At 42.5% G+C, this 13,477-nt stretch overlaps 1 protein-coding gene across 2 annotated transcripts; it reads right to left on the bottom strand.

Annotated features, from left to right (window-relative positions):
• Positions 1–924: 924 nt before the first annotated feature.
• trim109 (tripartite motif containing 109) lies at positions 925–13,473 on the bottom strand. 2 transcript variants are annotated; one of them, XM_053681093.1, is made up of 11 exons: positions 6,771–13,473; positions 6,588–6,683; positions 6,284–6,517; positions 6,151–6,200; positions 5,951–6,063; positions 3,350–5,859; positions 2,968–3,063; positions 2,542–2,775; positions 2,330–2,421; positions 2,144–2,259; positions 925–1,757 (listed from the first exon to the last, which is right to left on the bottom strand). In XM_053681093.1, exons 6-11 carry the CDS (start codon positions 3,806–3,808, stop codon positions 1,252–1,254), a joined length of 1,503 nt encoding a protein of 500 aa, XP_053537068.1. In that variant the 5' UTR covers positions 3,809–5,859; positions 5,951–6,063; positions 6,151–6,200; positions 6,284–6,517; positions 6,588–6,683; positions 6,771–13,473; the 3' UTR covers positions 925–1,251. The 2 variants fall into 2 exon arrangements, with proteins under 2 accessions (XP_053537068.1, XP_017332674.1); XM_017477185.3 differs by lacking the exons at positions 6,588–6,683; positions 6,771–13,473 and having other exon boundaries at positions 6,284–6,581.
• Positions 13,474–13,477: the final 4 nt, after the last annotated feature.

Below are 13,477 nucleotides of genomic sequence, written 5' to 3' on the forward strand. Positions count from 1 at the left end.
CTCTATACATGTCACTCTGTGAATGCAATTTTTATTCACCACTAAATCAGCCCAAGGTTTTTGAGTTAAATTTAGCTCATGGCCATGTTTGCCTGGAATTCTCTTTTCATATCTGTTCTTTTCAGTTCTAACCATGAGAGGGCAGTGTGTTTCCAGATCTTCTTAGTCTGCCATTCTTCACTATTACGAGTTAAGGTCACTTTAAAGCTCCGCATGTTCTTGGCTTTTTTCCCCACCTCTGAAAGCTTTTACTCAGGAGGGGCTGTGGCTATTGCAGTGGAAATACTCAATCATGGATCATGACCTTAAAAAAAACATGGAACTAAATTTGGGAACAGTGCTGTGTGTAATTTAATATTTTATGCATATTTCACTTTTTTTTTTTTTTTTTTTTTTTACTAGGGATTCCAATGTGTATCATTCTGATAACACCATTTGTTGTGACTTGGAAGTATACTAACACAAAACACAAGTTATTCTTTGATAGGAAGACAGTGCAGGCCCATGAAAAGCCTTTACAGCAATGTTTTCCAAAGTCTTCAGGGTCCCATGGGTGTTCAGTAATTTTCCTCTCTCTCTCTTTCCCTGCTGCCAAGAAGCTAGAATCAAGAACTCCTAAACTCTATATACCTGCTACAAAGGTCTTGGGAGCTGGTACAGAACAAAAGTATGGGCTGTCTATAGATCGCTATAGGCAGGAGCCATAACAAAATATGTTGCAAGAGAGTGAAAGAGACACTTCGTTCACACCTGGGAGCAATTTAGAGAAGTCTACCCATGAACATGTTGTTTTAGGGAGTTAGAAGAGTGCTTGTGACCCTGAAGGAAACCCACTCTGGACCGTGGCGCTCAGTGACGCAGCAAAGGTAGCAGCCGTGCCATCAAGCTACTGTATGTATCAGACTTTAGGAAATACACAATGCATATGATACACAATTTTATTTTTTAATAATTACAAAAGAAGGCGGACAGTACAACAGGTTAAAAAAACAACAACAGGCATTTATCGTATCAAGCTTACAGAATGAGCTTCATCATACACAAAGTGTACACTAATCTTAGCAAGTCATTTTCACCTAAAAATGCTTCACTTTATCAAGGTCCAGCCATCTTTGAGCATTGTATGGTTTCCTGTAATGGTGGAAATCAGTAGCGTGAAGTTGAATAATAGTCGTCATCATCATGGTTCTCAGGAAAAAATGCTCAAAACAGCCTCCATAAACACTATTATCTTTTTTTTATTGAGGTAGATCAGTTCCAGCACACGGTCAATGGGTCAGTGTTCCTGCCCTGTAGGTAGGCCCCAGGTGACAGACTCAGAGAATAAGGAGTGAAAGACAAATAAGTCGATGTATGGAGGAGAGTCATATCTTCAGCATTATAGAAGAAAACCTGATGCCTGTCACAGTCCAAGTACAGCCCTATTCTCCGTGGCTTCACTGCCAGGTCCTTATCAGTCTCTGTGCTATTCTCTTTAATAGAGTAGCCTTGGTTATGTTTCAGCTGAAGCCTGATGTTTTTATTTAAGTTGCTTATACAACCACCATCGACACCCACACTCCAGTCAATCTTTTCCCCCACATCTACCTCCCAGTAATGCTGCCCAGACTGAAAGGACTTGTGGGTTCTGGCCAGTGGTCTGTAGTCTTTCTGGCGATAGAAAATTCCCTTCTTGTCTGTGCGAGTCACGCTGCGGCCGTCAGAGGAAACCCTCAAATATGGGTCATGGCAGTCAGATATTACATTACGATCAGGAACTGTGGAAAAAAATTGCAGCCTGGGACTGTGTTGTGTTCGCTCATGATTTACACACCTACACACTGTAAAACTACTGTAAATCACTGACATCTACTTTACACTATATGGCCAAAAGTATGTGGACACCTAACCATCATACCCATATGTTGTTCTTTCCCCAAATTGTTACCACAAAGTTAGAAGAACACAATTGTGTTGGATGTCTTTGTATGCTGTAGCCTTCCCAGAAGAGTAGAGGTTATTAAGGGGACTAAATCTGGAAAGGGATATTCAAAAAGTACATAAGGGTGTGATGGTCGGGTGTCCACAAACCGTAGGCCATATCATGTATTTAGATTAACATGAATGGTTATATCTAATAAAAGTTGTTTGAAATTCTTGTTACCTGGTTTAATGGAGCCAAGCATCTTCTTCCACACAAAGAACTTTAAATGTGTTTCATAGGGGCCAAGAAATAGGGATTCAGAGGTCACACTGAGGCCCATAACCCTTGACTTATACCTTGAGCAGATACTGTAATCAGAATTTATGTCGAAAACATCATATCATGCATGTCGTTTTGAATACTCACTCTGGTGAATGAGAAGCAATTTCATTCCTTTTAGACCAACTGTCAGCTTTCCTCATCCCTTCAACAATTCCCAGGCCATGTTCGGTCCACCACTGCACAAGACACAGATGGAAGCTGTATGTGATGTACACCAACTTTAGCAACTGTGATAAAAGCGACAGGAGTGAAAACTAAACCTAATATTCATTTGTAGAAACAGAATCAGGGCAAACCTGCAAAAAACCAGCAGGCTGATCAGTTTCAATGACTGACTTTAGTACTTCTTCATGCTCTTTTCCAGTGTTTAGTTTCTGCTCTATGTCATTTCTGTTCTTCTGCATCTTCTCCACCACAACCCTCTCTTCTTTCTCAAGCAGTGCTTTCACCTCCTGCTCCTTCTCTCTCAGGAACTGCTGCATCTCCTGGAACTGAGCTGAGATTTGAGCTGAAAGCTGCTTGGACCGCTCCTACAGAAAAAAAATGTGATAATGTCACTATTTCATGGTGCTAAAGCATGTTGCATCATTTTTTTGTTTACCACAGACTCCCAACACCAAGTAATTAGTGAGAGTTTTCAGTGACATTAATGACTGCTAAATATCAAATACTGGCCAGATGGTGAATGTCAGTCAGACATTTCAAGCAGTTGCTAGTCTCACCTCAGTTTTTGTGATTTCATTGTTCTGCCTTTTAATCAGCTCTTCCAGCTCTTTGTTCTCCTTTGATATGAAACCTAGTGGTTCTTTTAGCATCTCCTAAAACACAGAACATTTATATTAATAAATGCTTAACAAAGGTTTGATAAAACTGTAGAAACTAGGGCATTTTATCAGCCATAATGCAGAATACATATGATATTTAGCAATACACTCTTTTATAGAAAAGGGTTTTTTAGAGGTTCTTTAATATAGCCTTCCAAAAATTAGCCTGCATATATTTTCCATTGTCTTGCTTCTATTTGTTTTTAGTGAATTCCTACATAATCTTGTAGTAGATGCAGTTGTTTACATATTTTGTCACACACAACTGTCTTCCACTGACCTTTTTGGGTTCTGCTGCTTCATCCACTGGTTTGAACGTGTGCCCTTGGTGTTTATCACCATCTCTACATATTAGACACACCAGTTTTTGATCTGTCTCACAGAACAGTTTGAGCATCTCATCGTGGTCGGGGCACACTAGCTTTTCTGGCTCCATAAGCAATCTTGCTCTCGGCCCGTTAGCTCCCGTAGCAGCCACATTCCTGTCCCTTATGGCTTGTTGTTCGGTGAGGTGATCCTTCACAGCATCCACCATGTTCCTGAGGACCCGGTTGGATCGTAGGTCCCACATAGTATATGGTCGACGGCATTCAGGACACAGCCGTAAGCGGCTGCTGGTTTGCGAGTGATTATTGATACACTGTCTGCAGAATGTGTGGTCACAAAGCAGACTCACCGGGTCTGTAAATTCCCCCAAACACACAGAACACTGAATCTGCTTGAAGAGCCGGGAATCCATAGCAGCTTCTGTTTCTGTTAACTCTTCAGTGAAGTACTGATTCAAACAACAACTTTTGTGTCCTACAGCTACAAGCTATTTTCAAACAGACTCGATGGTCCTAATAACAGCTGCTGACTATCAGATGTCTGACAGCAAAGTCCACCACACTGGACTTCAGCAGAGACTGGAGGGTTTTTCTGGGCATGTGTTCGTCACCCCTCCGCCCACTACATGTTTTCCTTAGGATTCTATATTTGGGTGTACGTACATGTTTCAGACGTTGACCTGCATGGTCCCATTATAAACTCTGGGCAATAGTAAATCTGGAGCTCATGTTACTATACAATTGACTTCTACAAAGAGTGCTACAGTAGAGCTTCCATTGCCATTAAAATAACAGAAAAAGGAACACCATACAGATTCCTACTCTTATTAATTCCTATTAATTAGACATACATGCCCAATACAATATATTTTCAAAGCATCCTTGCTATTTCCCTTATGCTTTTTATTCACCAGGAAAGCTGATTAAGCAAGTTGCAAAAATCAGCTTTGAATTCTGTCTATGATGAAGAAATATAACAGGTGCCTGGATTGTCACATGAACATAAAATGCTAACACTGATGAGCCACTGTTCTGTCTAAAGCTCAGTTGTCCTCTTGATCTATAATTAGCAAGTGTATCCTTCTACTTTCTACTGAATCAGTTTTGGATAGAAATTCTGAAATGGTTTGCTTTATTTACTTTAGGGACAATATTTTATACTACAATATTTTATTTATTACTGAAAAACAATTACAAATATAAATACATTTTACAATAAAAAAAGAGAAAAAATACAATTAAAAAGTAGCAAGCAATAAACAGAATCTATATTAAGAACTGCACCTAAGTAGTGAATAAAAAAATTATAAGATGTGCTGTTATAGGAAAATAATCAGTGACCAGGTGCTGTGAAATGGCCAAACAATTTGCCAAAGATTACAACTTTTTAAATGAATTATTAAAAAATAATGTCATGTCCTACCTTTTACTAATTTATAGTTACAAGTAATGTTGTGGAGCGTTCACAAAACAATGATTTTTATCATTTAATCATTTTAAGAATTTATTTAAATGAAGAACCAAAATTGTCTACCAAAAGAAAAAAGCTTCTACACAAGCATCTACAAGCAGGCTGCATAATCTTTATTTGATTTATTATAATCTCATAAAAGGAAATATTAGATAATTTTGCAAATATTCAATATTTTCACTTTTGCAGTGTATTTAACCAATCACCAATAACCAATTCACAGTATGTCTCTGTGAATGAGCTTAGTATAGAAACGATTATGTATTCGATCATTTATAGAACTGTTTATGCTGTTATAGACAGCATAAACCACAACCAATTAACCACACCCACTAACCAATCAGATTTGAGCATTCAGGGTGTGCTATAACGTAGGTTTAATAAAATAAAAATAAAATGAAAAAACTCCTTTATTTTAAACATTAAATTGAATTACTTAACAAAACAGTGTCTTGCTCTTTTACAGTTAGGCATCATGTTGCTCTTAATACCAACAAACGGTGAGTGGATCGCTGTTCTTTCCATCTAAGTAAAGCCCAGGGGAGAGATAGAGAGAATAGGGTGGTGGTTTTGACAGGACTCTAGTATCAATGAGCATCATTCTGTCAGCATTATAGAATGAGACCTGATTTTTTTCACAGTCCAGGTACACACATATCTTCCTAGGTCCTGATGTAAGATCTATTGTGCTTCTGTCCGTATTATGAGCCTGTTCGATGTGGTAGCCAGAGTCTGAGTTGAAGCAAAGCACTGTGTCATTGACAATTTTACCTGATTCACAGCTACAAATTCCAACACCCCAGTCCACTTTCCTCCCCACATCCAACTCCCATAAATGTATTCCTGTTTTACATGATGACACTGTCTTTAGCCAAAGTGAGTTGGGTTTGTTTTTTTGGATTTTTGCAACCTTCTTGGGCTGGATACAGAGTCCACTGGGTGAAATGCTTATGCTTTGATCACCTCTGTCCTCCACAGTGTGGTGATGAGGCACTTGTTGGGAACACATAGAATAGATTATGATAAGGAACATGTCAGCACAGATATTTTGCATTTCAAAAGGTAAGCGCGATTGTCTTCTTACCTAGTTGGATGAATCTCAACATTTCTTTCCACACAAAGAACTGTAGGTATGTCTCATAGGGACCAAGAGACAGGGTGTCAGGTGTAACACTAAGATCCTGCAGGGACAGTTGCCTAAAAATCATCGCATGTTAATTTCATTAGAGAGCTATTGCTACAATTGTGCAGTACTTTTTCTTTTTCTTTTTATAAGATACTCACGTTGTGTTGCATATTTCCCTAATTATGAAGCGTCCATTCTCATTCCACCACTGTAGGCATGCAAGCATACCATGATGAATCAGATTTATCAGCTTTAACTCATAGCTTCTAAGTAGAATATTACATTTCTAACCTGTAAGAACTGGCTAGGTCTATTCATCTGCAAAGCCGACCTCATTATTCCTTGTTTTTCTCCCCCATCGGACAACATTTCTTCCATTGTAAACATGTTTACTCCCATTATGTTCAGGATTTGATTTTCCTCCTCCTTTAGCTGATTCTTCACTTCCCTCTCTTTGTCGTTCAGGAACTGGTGCAGCTTCATAAACTGGGCAGAGATCTGGTCTGACAGTGCTTTGGATTTCGCCTAGAGGGGAAAAAACAGCCTTTTAGACTCACTCAGAACAACATTTCACTCTGAAGTGTATGTCACCTACCATTGTTTTCAGAATCTCTTCAGCTTGCTCATTAATCAAAGCAACCAATATGTTTTCAATGCTGAGCAAATTTTCCAGAGTCTCAGATGTCTTTTTCTAAGGAACATATAAAGACAACAGTTTAGGAAATTCAATTCAAAACCAGACAATCACTTAAAACATATTTTACCTCACTGAATTTACCTTCTTGACACGAAATGCATCATTCACAGTTTTAAAATTATGTCCCCTATGTGTCTCTTCCTCTCTGCAGACAACACAAATTGGTTTTTGATCTGTCACACAGAAAAGCTTGAGTTCTTCATTGTGGTAAATACAGTGTTCGGTGAAGTCTTGGTTGTGGGCTGTGGTCCTTGTGGAGACAGACACTGCCTCTCTCAGAGCTTGATGTTCCCTCAGATGGTCCTTGGCTGCATCCACCAAGTTTCTTAAAACCCGATTTACTCTGATATCATTCTGAGTAAAAGGTCTACGGCATTCTGGACATCTGGTGTCAGGTGCATTCCTGGTCATATGCTCGGTAATACATACTCTACAGTAGAAGTGCTCACATGGAAGACACACTGGATCTCTTAAATCATTCCAACACACAGGACAGCGGATCTGTTGAGACAAACCAGAAGCCATTGTTGAGCTGATAATTTGGTTCCTCGACCTGAATCCCTTTCATTCAGGAGCTGTTAATGAAGTCAGAGCTGGTGCACAAGTCTCAACACAGCTTTACTCTCAGCACAACACTGCTGAAATAATTACAACTGAAAGGGGTAGAGCCCTTCTTAAAAAAAAAAAAAAAAAAACTCCACAACTAGATTTACTGGAAACAGTGACGAGGAACTTCCTTGAGTCCATTTAGCTTATGCTAGAAAGTATGTGTTCTATGTGAGGAATGTTTTTATTTCTGTGGAAATAAACTGATACATGCACAAAACACATAGCTGAGCTGTCCTAATTGACTGTTTACAGACTTAGTTGTCTGTCATGTTGATATAAAAGCATCATGTTAACCATGTATAAAATATTAATATGCTATATTATCTAATATTTCCTTGTGCCTACATACCCTAAGTAGAAAGTGGAATGATAAAGTCAGTGTTCAAAACATATTTTGCTTGTTACAGTGTACTAATAGCCTTTTGTTCTTCTGTTAACCTGTTTTGCTCTATGGTATTTTATTTCTGTTTTGACTATGAAGTTATAAGTGTAAAGAATGGAGATCCACACTTCCCTCTGGCTTATGGTAAATGGGACCAGTGGGACGAGTGTGGATGAGAGAACAATTTGAAGCAGGATAGTTTCCCAGCCCAGAGCACAAGCCTAGCTACTGGCCATTTAAAGGCCTAATATAATACTGAGTAGGCTTCTAGCAGGACAGTGAGGTGTGAAGGTCACAGATTAAATGTCTGATGTTTAGCAGTTCATTGCAGGCATGTGCAAGTGTTAGGCTTTATACATTCACTTTTGTAGAAACAGTTGCATAAGTTGACAACTGGGTAAACCTGTGCATAAATCAGCATGGGGAATTTGATGGAACGAGGAACCAGTGCATAAGAAACAGAAGGGACAAAAGCAGTGTTGCCATGCACTGATAAGCCAGGGTTTCCAGGTGCCTATTTATAAGCCTGCCTTGATCAGGTGACATGGCAATTAAGTGCGTTGTGTGATATAACAACAGCACCTGTGCACTGCGCTCTCAGTCTTATTATCTTCAGTGAGACTGCATGTCGGTCTTTTGTGTAACACTCGCAAAAAGACTCTTCATTTCCTCTCTATCTTTTCAAGAACAAAAAAAGAGTGAGAGAGAAAAGTATGAGTGAGAGAGAATTCAGGAAGTGTGTTATGCCTTGCTCCCATTTCATCATGGGGGGTGGACACTTTCTGTGTGAAGTGTCTAGGGGTGGAGCACGCCAGGGCAGCCCTCGATAGGTCTGACTGTGCGCATTGTGAACGCCTTACATTTAGCAAGCTCCACTCGCGGCTCGCTCTCTTCTCGGCCGAAAGGAGTCGGGTTTCAGAGCCTCACGGATCTGGGCCGACCACTGCTGAGGCAGCCACCCGGCTCAGGTCCTGGTTATCTCGTATTGAACTGGAAGAGGAGCTGCTTCTCTTGCTTGGTCTTCCGGGTCCGGCTCTCTGCTGGATTTTGGAGCTTGCGTCGCAACTCCTCCTTCTGCTATGGAAACCAAAAAAAATTCTCCTCTGACGCCAAGGAGCCGGAAGGGTGTGCTAAAAACTGAGCAGCTAAGCTTTTTTCTCCCCAGTGAAAATAAATCTCCCTCACACTGCAGAAAACTCCCCATTTTTCCAAAAGTGCATGACAAAATATCACGCTTCTGGGGAAAACCATGCATAAGCCATATCTATCTACCGCGATGTCAGATTATTCGGCCATTGTGGGGAATGAACAGCATGGCTATTTAGCTATGCCAAAGGTGAAGGAGGCGCGTTGCCATCCAAGGCATGTAAGGCCACCGCAGCGTTGGTGGGCAAGATCTATGCGGTAGTGGGTCTTGTTTGTAGGTCACTGCAGACAATGGCAGTGTTGCAGGCCTACCAAGCAGACCTGCTGAGTAGCTCAACATATGGCGGCATTCAGCCAGTTCCTTCCCTGTTGTGTCGAGTTCACCCAGGCATCCACGAGTAGAGCCCGGGTCGGCGCTAGTGCGAGGGAGGCACAGAAGGCAAGTGTGGCAGCCCGCCTTCCCCTGCAGACAGCCAGGGAAACCGGGTGGCCACAGTCTCGGCCTGCTACTAGGCCTGATCTAAGAATGGTCATAAAGGCCAAGCAGACAAAGGAGCAGTCCTGAGGGGCAGTGGAGGGACGTATAAGGGGACATGAGGTTGTTAGGGCAGTTAGCCCCCAGTACTACTGTAGGGCCTCTCCTAGCCAAGGCTCTCCCAAGTTTTCAGTGTTCTCTGGTCAGCAAGCTCTCACAGGGCAAGGAAAATCTGATGCTTTCCCTCTAATAGAATGTGGAAAAGTTATTGTCACTAAAAGACCATCTTTAATTGTGGAAACTACTGCCAAATGTGTCTCCATGGGTTCTGTCTACTGTAGAAAAGGGTTACCGGGTCCAGTTCAGAGCTCGACCCCCCCCCCCAGTTCAGAGGTGTGCTCATCACAGTAGTCAGCACAGAACAGAGCCTGACATTAGTGCAGGAAGTAATATCCCTCTTGGAAAAGGGGCCATAGAACATGTACCTGTTCCCTGGGGGAGGGAGGTTTTTACAGCAGTTATTTCGTGGTCCGCAGAATAATGGGAGTATGCGGCCAATTTTAGATCTGCGTCATCTGAACTGTACTCTTCTTACATACAGGTGCAAGATGCTGATGCTCAAACTTATTGTTCCACAGATTCAGTTTGAGGACTGGTTTGTGACGATCAACCTAAAAGATGCATATTTCCACATTGAAATTTTGCCCAATCACAGGAAGTACCTGAGGTTTGTGTTTGGAGGCAATGCATACCAATATCGGGTTCTTCCCTTTGTGCTAGCTTTACCCCTTGCACCTTCACAAAGTGCATGGATGTCATTCTGGCTCCATTGCAACTCCAGGGCATCTGTGTACTAAACTACCTGGATGACTGGTTAATTCTAGCACGATCTAGGGAACTGGCAATTCAACAGTGAAATGTTGTTCTCGCCCACTTGATGAGCTTGGGGCTCAGGTTGAAGCTCAAGAAAAGTATGCTTTCTCCAGCGCAGCGGACAACTTTTCTAGCGGTTATAATGATTCTATTACAATAAGCATGTTTCTATCCCCAACATGTGTAGGGTCAATCCTATCAACATTAAGCAAGATAAAGATCTCAGCATCCCCTCCACTCTCTATGACTGTTGGGGCTTATGGCAGCAGCAGTCAGATCAATGGTGGCTGAAAAGTTGGGGATTTCATCTGAGGACGAAACCTCTGAGAGTAATCAGGGTCACGCGGCGATGCCTACATGCTCTGAGATTTTGGAGGTGTCCCCTGTTACTAGCCTTGGGTCATACTCTAGGAGTGTCTCCTTATCACAAGACAGTAATGACGGACACCTCCCTCACTGGCTGAGGCGTGGTCGTAGACAGCTGTCCAGCTCATGGTCTCTGGAGCGGCCCTCATCTGGAGTGGCATATAAATCACCTGGAAATGCAGGCCGTATTTCTAGCACTGAAATCCTTTCTTCCTCAATTGAGAGGTCACCATGAGTTAGTTGTGACAGACAACACAGTGGTGGTCTCATATATCAACCACCAGGGAGGATTATATTCACGCCCCCTGTTCAGGCAGGCGCAACTAATTCTTCTCTGGGCAGACGGAAAGTTTTGTCAGTGAGTGCAATGTATATTCTGGGCAACTGGAATGTGGGGGCAGACAACCTGTTGAGGCAGGGGTTAAGGCTCCATCCACCTGTTGAGCCAGGGATTGGTGGCTCCATCCACAAGAGGTGGAGTCCATATGGCGGAGGTTCACCCAAGCGGAAGTGGATGCGTGCGCCTCCAAGAAGACAACACACTGCCCGCTGTGGTTTGCCCTCACTCCTCCCACACCAATGGGGCTGGACGCCATGGTGCACATGTGGCCGAGGTCATATCTGTACATTTTTCCCATGATCACTCTGCTCCCACAATTTCTAGCGAGAGTTTGCCAAGAATGTCTACGTCTGCTGCTGGTAGCACCTTATTGCCCAGCTCAAATATGTTTCTCAGAGATTATATCCCTGCTGGATGGCACTCCTTGGGAGATTCCTGTCCGCAGTGATCTATTGTCTAAAGTCAGAGGGCTTATTTATCACCCTTGGCCACAACTATGGAAACTGTGGGTCTGGCCCCTGAGGGGCACCAGCTCATAAGATTCTGGTCTCGCAGCTAAGTTGTACAGAGCATGTTGAACACTAGAGCACCATCCACAAGGAAATTGTATGCGCTCAAGTGGTGACTTTCTGTCTCGTGGTGTGAGGAATGTCAGCTAGACCCAGTGAGCAGCGCAATAGCTAAAGTACTGGAGTCCTTACAAGGACATTTCTCAGCAGGGTTGGCTCCTTCTACATCAGGGTCTATGTGGCCGCCATTTTGGCCAGCCATGCCCTTATTGATGGAGCCTCTGTGGGGCAACATCCTCTAAATTCGAGGTTTATGCATGGTGTCAGGTGGCTGAGGCCCATCTGCAGACCATGAATACCTTCCTGGGACCTTTCTGTGGTCCTGGAAGGTCTGTCAGGTGCCCCATTTGAGCCCTTAGAGTCAGCCTAAGAGAAGCTTCTGACTCTAAAGGTAGCTCTTCTGCTGGCCCTGGCATCTCTCAAGAGAGTAAGAGATCTACAAGCTCTCTCTCTTGCCCCTTCCTACCTTGACTTTGCCCCTGGATTAGCCAAGGGCTTCCTATATCCTAGGCCAGACTATATTCCTAAAGTGCCTACGTCTGCTGCCCAGCCAGTAGTGTTGCAGGTTTTCTTCCATCCACCGTTCATCACAACGGAGCAAGAGAGAATGCACCTGCTGTGTCCAGCAAAGGCTCTCTGTACTTACATCCACCGCTCCAGCCAGTGCCGTAAGTCAGAGCAGCTGCTGGTCTGCTTTGGCAGCGACAGTAGAGGTGGTGCTATGTTGAAGCAGCGCATCTCTAATTGGATAGTGGAAGCAATCTCAATCATTTATGAGGGGTGGGGTCTTGCTACGCCTCCGGGCATAAGGGCTCATTCCATTAGGGGTGTCGCCTCCTCAAAGGCTTTGTCTAAAAGGGTACCCTTACTGTGTGTGCTGTAGCACGGTGGTCTACGCCACACACATTCATTCGATATTACAGCCTGGATATACATTCCACACCGGGCTCGAGTGTCTTGCAGTGACCCTCGGGCTCGGATACTTTTATACAGGCCATACCCTCGGTATGACGGAGTGGGTATTGTTGTTCCCACAGCATGAAGCTCACACAACTTTGAGTTTCCTTTACGTAGCTTTGTCATACTGGGGCATGTCTGTGAATTGCGTTTTTGCTGCAGATAATAGTGGCTGACGGCGCTGTTCACAGGTGGTTTTTATATCATGTGATGCGCTTAATTGCTACGTCACCTGATCACGGCAGGCCTATAAACTGGCATGATGTTACACAAGCTTCAGATATCAGTCATGCGCGAGGGCGCTTCCTACAGCGTGGAGCTCACACAAGGTCTTGTTCATTTCTCAGGGAACAGGGTTACATGTGTAACCCAGACATTTATTGGGTGGTGATTGACAAATTGGCAGGTGGTTTGGGCATTTAATCAAACTGTTGCCTATTATATTGAAACATTACAGCAGTATAATTGATGTTTATTACCATACCACTTGGTGCTTTAACAAAAACAAAACAACAAAATAATTAATTAACTTAATATTTCCTTTTATATTTACATTTTTACTAAATTACAGCTTTACTATTTGATAGTAAACATCCATGCCACATCACAAACTAGGTGTCTTAACGAAGTACAAGCTAAACTGAAAGGAAATCTAAATAAAATCCAAACAAAACTCTCTACAGTTAATAATACAATAATTATGCCATCATTTAAGATTTCCAGCATGAGAAGAAGCATTCTCGGAAATATAATGCTTTGGCAGCAATGAGTCACAGGTCTTCCTTAAACTCAACTGGAGCAACCCATGCTCAAGCTTATGGACCAGAGTTTCTATTATTCAGACTCCTGAAATGAAAGATGACATAGCAGTTTCTTCTTCCTGGCCAGTAGTGAAACACATGGCCTTTTCTAGACTTTGTTTGTTTGCTGCACTGGTACCACATCCAGAGTTCTCAGGGCCGACTTGTACAGAGATTTTCCCCACATTTGTCATATTCAGCGAGACAAAATGGGAAAAAAAAATTCTACTAATATTTCTTTGGTAGCCTGCAAGATTACAAAAAAGCTGAT

Source organism: Ictalurus punctatus, chromosome 1 (genome assembly GCF_001660625.3).
Source record: "Ictalurus punctatus breed USDA103 chromosome 1, Coco_2.0, whole genome shotgun sequence".
Lineage (NCBI taxonomy): Eukaryota > Metazoa > Chordata > Actinopteri > Siluriformes > Ictaluridae > Ictalurus > Ictalurus punctatus.